Below are 7,705 nucleotides of genomic sequence, written 5' to 3'. Positions count from 1 at the left end.
CAGTGGTTCAAATTATAGTTGATTTGTGATCCATTTTCTTGTTTTACATGTTCAGAACTGAATTGCGCTGTTGAAAGCAGTTGTTGAACGGAAATTGGGGGTGTTCTGTACCATTAATAATAATGCACACCAAGTGTAATTGACTGCAATAATTTGAATAATGTTGTTTGCTTTTCACTTTGCAATCACTTTCCCTTTTTTCTATTAACAATCTACCAATTAACCAACCAATCAACAGGCCAATCAAAGGGATAGCGCGGTACCGTCTAAGCAAGCCATGGCCAAGCAGCAAATAGTGCGGCCCCCACAGCATGGAGCGACACAGACACACACAGAGAAACGGAGCAGCCCATGCTTTTACACACAACAATACAATCCTCATTCCAAACAACACATCATCGCGTGGGCATTTTTTGCTTTGTTTGGTGATTTATCTCGTACTATTTTTTGTTGCACCCATAACAAACATCGCTATACATCATCATCATCATCATCATGCTACAAACAAATTACGGTGCACAGGCTGAAGGATATGCAACAGCAAACAAACAAACGTAACACTACGTACACACTCTACAGGTAGCGGCGCATTGAGTAACGTACAGTATTAGTAGTAGTTGTCGTGGTAGTAGTTTGTGTGTTCTCCTGTTCCATTGCAGCTTTCACTGCTCCAATCTATTGGTCACTCATTGTCTCGACTAACAGGGTATGAGTATTATGCTATCTCTGTTTTTATATGCGATTTGTATGCACTTACACATCATATAACACACTGTATCCATTGAGATCGATTATTTTGAGGAGTCTTGCATTGTTTAAACTCCTTCGTACAACATTTGTTTTTTTTTCTCTCTCTCTCTGCCTTCTTTCTTCGTGTGTTACGTTTTGTTGTGTATTTTGTTTTGCGCTCTCTTTCTCCTTCTCGCTCTCTCTTCTTTTGCTTTTGTTAGTTATTATTATAATAATTATTCCAGTCTCTACGTTTGTAATTGACAGAAGTGTTCTTCTCCGTTCGTTTTCTGCTAGCAACTGGTGCAAATTGTATTAACGATTTTATGTTATTGTTTGTCTTTTTTGTTTTCAATTAAATGTGTTGTTAATGATTTCTCTAGCATTTCTTTAATGTTTGTTTTTTTGTTTGTTTTGATTTACTTTTTGTGCATAATTTACTTTCGGCTTTTTTTACGATTTCTAGCCAATTTATTTTTTTATTTGTCTTACTCGCTTTCGGCTTTCTGCTTTATTGGTTTAATCTTCTCTTTTGCGTTTGCGCACAATCTTCAATTTACTAAACATTCTCGCGCCTTGCTGCAGCATTTTGTTGTTGTTGCCTTCAGATACTTTATATTGAGTTTATGAAATATAATTTTGCATATGAAATATATGTATATGTATATATATATATTCTCGTAGACTAGTATGTCAGTAGGCGCGCACAGCTTTCATTATATTTTCTTTTAATACCGCATATACAAGATTTTTATTTCCTCTACGTGTTTTTGCCCCCGCAGCGTGTGTGTGTGGTAAGGATAAGGAGAGAGAAAGAGAGCTTTAGCGATCACTTCCTGCTCTTCCTCCACACACTGGCTCTTACGATTCGTATCCTTACGATCTGATTATATGCGTTTTCGCTACAAAGTTAGATAATGAGCTTTTTCTAATGTTTCTAACACTACAGGATAGATTTTGCTAGAGCGGATTTTTCTCCCTCACCTCACGATTCGGTATACTGAAGGTTTGTAGGAAGGTTTATATATATGTAAAAAAAGAATCCTCGTCCTTTGCCAGTGAGACGGGCCAGCAGGTAAAAGAGTACAAAATTTACCCTTGCAGTTTGAGTTTGGAGATTTACTATCAAATTCATTGATTGAGCGATGAGAGGACGCGGTACACGATATGGAAATTGGTTGTGATGCCCCTTGCCCCTTGGTAGTTCCCGATCTATCTCTCGATCTATCTCTCGACATTTGCGATTTGGCCTAAAAAAGTAAGCTTGCGTTTTCAAAACTTTCCATTGCAGCATTCCTCCTCTCCACATGCATGCTTCGAGATTGGTCGAAAGAGGTCGATACATATATAAATATAAAGTTGATTTTGTCTTGCTTTGCGAAACAAACCGAACAAAGTGGTTGGACTTCTTTGTTGCTTGTTTCAGAATTATCTGTGTGTGGAATTTGATCTTGCCGTAGGTTCTGTTGGTTCGATGGCTTTCGATGCTTCTTCACAGAGAGCTATATACCCAACATTTCAGCACACAGCATTTTACTGGCGACTCTTTATAGTGTTTAGCAGTATATAGGGTTTGTTTCAGTTTGTTTCGTGTTCGGGACATTTATAAAACATTCTACAAACACACGCTTTCACCAGTGTCTACACGGTGTCTACACCAATTTCCTGTCTTCCCACAGACAGGGGGGAGGAAGAAAAAACCGAGATTTACTTTCACGTTTATAAGCTTCTACACAATCATTCGCCCCGAGGCGAGAAGAACAATACTCTCTCTCTCTCTTTTTAAGTAGATTATATGTTATCATAAGTTTAAAGCATCCGTTGCCCTTTTTGAAGTTGCAGGCAGATTATTTCCTGTGTGTTTTTTTTGTTCGTTCGTTCGTTTGTTTGTTTGTTTGTTAGGTATGGTTGGTTCCGCGTTGGTTTCGGTTGGTACTAATCTTCTAGCGAGCAAGACAAACAGATTCGATCGGTTGCTGATTTAATTGATCCTCTCCTTCACGTGCTGCTACTATTTTGTAGCTTTTTCTGCCTTTTTGTTTCTTGCTTGCGAAGCTAACCGAGCGCACCATCAAGAAATGAGGTTTGTTTGATAAATGTATCTAAATTTTTTGGAGAAAACCTTCAATCAACGGGATGTAGTTGCAAATCGCGTATAACAGGCACAACAACGCACGATGTGTCTTTCAAAGGTGATCGTTGTTGCTGTACCGTTTCCTATATCCACTTCTCCCTTACAATAGCTTCATTTGACAGTATGTCGTAATGTTTCAGTTACTTCCCTTAAACAATATCGAGTAGGATTATTAGCGCGTTACTATGAGGGATTATTTTAGTGTGCTTCAGAAGGATGAAAATCTACACTTGTTTGCTTGTTTTGCTACACCACATCTACACACACACACCACTCTAAAACCCATTTGTCCTAATAGTAGTTGATTGGGGGAGCTTCCTCCTATACGCTTTAGTTAGCCAATGCGGTGAATGATGTGTGAATGATTTTGTGACTGCAATCATGCAACTGGAGGTTCCACAGTGTTAACAAGTGTACGTGTGTGTGTGTTTTTCGTACGAATGCAGTGTGTTGTCCGTATCTTCTGTGCTGAAATGAAGTGTACACAAAATAAGGAAAAAAGGCATAAATTAGGACACAACGGAAACGGAAGTGCAAAGGCGTGCAATAGTATGTACCTGAAGGTTTGCTACAGGATCCGGAATCTGCGTGTGTGTGTGTTTTGTGGGTTTGGAAATGGATCTACAAAAAAAGAAAAAACAAAAATACTGTGCTGAGCAACTTTTGCACAAACAGTCAAAAAACAGCTATCATTCGGCTCTTACCATTTTGCGTTTGTTCATCATTGATTTCTATCGTTTGGTTCGTTCATTCAAGTGGTCTTTCTTTTTGGTTTTTTTGATTAATTTCGTTGATGTTACTAATTTTTGTGTAATTTTATTGTTATACAGCCCATAGAATAATAATTAAAAAAACAATTTCCGTTTTTGTTCGGCTATAAGTTTCGGTTCTTTTTCTTTCCTTCTGCTGCCCAGTGCATTTATTACAACAAACATACAAAACTAGCATCAATCGTTTGCACCGTATTACACGCGTACACAGTGGCTAATACGGTATACTTTTCTATGTATAGTTACTTTGTTATATGCGAACTCTTGACTACAAAAGCATTCACACGCGTGCCAATTCGTCACCTCAATAATGTGGATTTTCTTTCACTTTCATTCGCGTTGCTCTCTTTTTGGGTAAAGTTCATTGGTTGCTAAAAAATAACAGTTGATTTTTAGGGGGAGGAAAAAAGATAATATAACGAAAATATAAAACACAAGCAATTAAAATGAATGAATTTATTCTTGTCCCGTCACACACACTAAACGTGTTGTAGACGCGCCTTTTACTGTCTTATAATATAAAGTTTGTTAAAATATTAACAATTGGAAAGGGTAGCGGGGGACGGGGGGTAGAGGGGGTTTGACTCGAGTAACGGCTACATACATGTATATTAAACGTAAAATAATACACACAAAACATCAATCAGCTCAAAAAGGGGATAGATTGGGAAAGGGGATATTTATGTTTGGAGTGCGGGAGCAGTATATTACTTGTTTTTGTGTCGTCCTAACAACCTTCGTGGAAGAGCGCAACGCAACTTGCATCTACCAAGAACAGAACGAACCGTAATATCAAACTGAATGCGCGTGTGTGTGTGTTTAATAAATAAGAGTGTTTCGATGTGTACGGGAGAGTACGACAGAAAACGCATTTTGCCACACACACAAAAAACACAACAGAATGTAATTGTAGAAAAAGAAAAAGTCGGAAAACAGGACGAAAACAAAAGAAAAAAAGATAAAACAACAAACAGAGAAAGGGTAAATATCACAAAGTGTCGAATGAACAGCGTGCGGGAATGCCAAATGCCGAATCAGAATCGAATCAATAACAAATAGTAACATTTACAGCGGTTCCCCGCCGGTTTTGCTCAATGCTCTTCACAATCAACTCGCCCCATTGAGATTGGAATCAAAAGTTAGCGGAAAAAGCTGTTTTTCCCCTTTTGCTTTGCTCCCAAAATAATATATGCACACTTTAGGCGATGGTTTGGGGCAACCATACAAATAACTTTCCGCAATTGATTCGGTTTTTTTTTGTATGTGTGTGAGTGTGTGTTTGTACTACTGATTTGTGTTGGGTGTGTTTTCTATCGCCAAATTGCCAACTTTCTCGCTAGTCCTCTTTCGTAGGAGAGAGAAAGGAAAGCTCCAATCAGTGGCCCAAAACCCAATTGCCGCACCAATAGTAAGAGGGGAAAACGGAAGTAATAAATAAAAAAGGAAATTAAATGAACGAGAAAAAAAAACAGCAATACAATACACAGTAGTTGCCCAATCAACTAAATCCGTCTGACTTACGCTAGAGTTTTTCACGCATCCATTGTAAATATTTGCTCTTAGCTTGTTTTTTCTCTCTTTCTCTGAACGCAGCTTCTTGCAGCTGTGTTCGAGCGCCCGTTCGCTTTGGTAGATAATTTTCCACAATCGATCGATCGACTTTCAAGTACAAGTTGTTCGGTTCATTTCTTCTTCGTGCTTTGGCGCAATGGATTGTAGTAAACGTGTGCGCTGCTGTCGGTTTCGTTTGTCGACTGTTTTTTGTTACTTCATCTTCTTGTGTTTACTTAAACAAAAACAAAAAAAAAAAACAGTTCAATCAACAATAGAGAGGCTCATTCGTTAATTTTGTTTTGCTTTACTACGTTACTCTTAGCGTACGCTTGGTTGCAAGCAAATCGCATAACAACACAGAGCAAGAACGTTCAAAACACAGTGGTTTCAAATTTCATCCAGCAAGGAAGTGGGCGAAAGAGAACGAGAAGCACATTGGGGGTAATTGCACATTCAAATCACACCAACTTATTAATTTGGTGTGTGTGTGTGTGTGTGTGTGTGTGTGTTGTATAACAATCTACAAAAACAACCGATGAATTTCTTGATGTGGAAAATGTGATGCAGCAGAGTGATATCCCAATGGTAAATGGCGGTTAGAGCATGCGCACACACACACGTGCGCCTTCCGACAGGAACAACCTGGGTGTGTGTGCGGTGCACAAGAGAGTTTGATTTTGCTTTTGAGGATCTGCATCATTGTGCTACTTCCCTGCTGCACCACACTACCACCACCGCACATGCTGTGCTCACGCTGTGCTAGCTAAGAGCAAAGGCTCCTTCTCTTCCTGCTCCACTCCACTCTAACACACGGGTTGCCACGACCACTAGGCAAAACAAACACCGGACACAACACACACAGCGACAGAAAAGCACGGTACGCTAGCTGTACGCTGCCATGCAAACACTACTCTTCTAGTAAAGCACCATCTAAAGACAATTTTCCCTTCTTTTTTTTATCCTAAACCGGGATATATGAACCAACATTCACTTGCTGCTACTGGTGGGTGCCCTACTATTGCACCTTAATTAACTGGTGTGGTGTGTTTGTGTGTGTATCTGTAGGATGATGCCACGTTAGAAGCATCACACCATTGGGATTAATTTTTGCACGCTTTGTCCTAATAATTCGTTTTGTTCGGGGGGAGGCGATTGTTGTGGGTCTGTGTGTGTTTTCCGAAAAGGGATAAAGTAGGGATAAAGTCTAGATATTCAACTACTATGGTCTTGGTGATAGAGTTTAATAGTTATGCGTTTCCGTGCTTCTGCATCCATTCCGCTTTTGGGCTTCCGACTTCTTGCTTGTTTCTCCGTTACGCTTCCGACATTACATCATCACTGCGCGCACAAATTGATCCTTTCTTGGTTACAATTTTCTTTTCTCCTGTGTGTTTCTGTGTGTGTTTTTTTTTTTGTTTGTTTGCTTATCTTCTTTAAATATATATCTATATACCTTCCGCGCACCATCTTTCTTCTTCCCTCTTGCTAAAGTCTCATTTCTATCGCTTTTACTAATTATGCTCCAGGCTCAGGCTACACTATAACAACATTTATTCATTTTTTGTTTGCAATATGCGTGGGAGAGAAATGGTGGGGGGGGAGGGCTGGGAGAGAATGATTGGGGATTACTTTCCGTCTGTCTCTGTCTCGCTTTAGTCTTACAGTCTACAGTAAACGTGTTTCTGCTGCTCTTGCTACATTATCACTATGTTGTTGTTTTTTTGTTTGTTTTGTAATTTGAATGTTTGCACTCCGTGCCGCCACCCTACGCCTACGGGCTTGTCGTCCGCTTGATCACCGTACGGGCGCAAACACTCAAGCGCCGATCTGCACCGATCGGTAAACGTCACACGCCGACGCACACACACACATACACACGACCTAGCATCGCTCTCCACGAGGTTTGCGATATCTGGGGAAAATCCCGGTAGTGAATACAATCCAACTATGCGACGATTCAAAACGAGCTTTTCATTCCATTCATGCCAACGAACGACCAACTCCCTACTTGAGGATCTAACCACCCTGGTATAGGGGGTAGCAGTAGTAGACGATCGTACAGTACCTACGGTGTGTGCATGTGTGTGTGTGGATGCATATATGCGGGGAGGGGGGGCTTGAAGCTTGGTTTTAGAGGGTTTCTTATACCACCAGAACAATGTATGTTTTGTCCCCCGGTACATCTTCCTTGAAGAGCTGAAGTTGCTTTAAACAAAGGCCCAGCATTCGAGCGTTTTGATGACGAAATCTTCCTGCGGTGCGAGCGGCTCGTTCGAGTACGTGCTGCAGTGCTGCGATCGCCCCTGATTCAGATCGCCATCCAGCCAAAGGCCAAATTTGCCGCTAAAAGTAAAAGACAACAGAAGCGTTAGTTTGCGAATGAAAAGGAATCATAAAAGGGGGCACAGAAGTATGACGGGGTCGGCGGTTGCGGTGCCAGCTCATGAGTAAAACATTTTCGCACACAGACCAGAGTTCGGACGCTGTTATCTCCATCACTAAATCACCCACACAAATC

The 7,705-nt window shown here is 40.4% G+C and overlaps 1 protein-coding gene across 34 annotated transcripts in view; it reads right to left on the bottom strand.

The window, feature by feature from the left end:
• Positions 1–4,074: 4,074 nt before the first annotated feature.
• LOC120896066 (TLD domain-containing protein 2) overlaps positions 4,075–7,705 on the bottom strand; it is a 107,438-nt gene continuing 103,807 nt past the window's right edge. For all 34 annotated transcript variants that reach the window (XM_040300056.1, XM_040300045.1, XM_040300019.1 and 31 more), the window contains one exon: positions 4,075–7,530. In XM_040300056.1, the coding sequence (XP_040155990.1) occupies positions 7,395–7,530 (136 nt within the window). In that variant the 3' untranslated portion in view covers positions 4,075–7,394. The remainder of the gene's footprint in view (positions 7,531–7,705) is intronic.

The sequence above is a fragment of the Anopheles arabiensis genome, chromosome 2 (assembly GCF_016920715.1).
Source record: "Anopheles arabiensis isolate DONGOLA chromosome 2, AaraD3, whole genome shotgun sequence".
Classification (NCBI taxonomy): domain Eukaryota; kingdom Metazoa; phylum Arthropoda; class Insecta; order Diptera; family Culicidae; genus Anopheles; species Anopheles arabiensis.
Note: the sequence above shows the minus strand (reverse complement) of the source record. Positions and strands in the feature narration are given on the sequence as shown.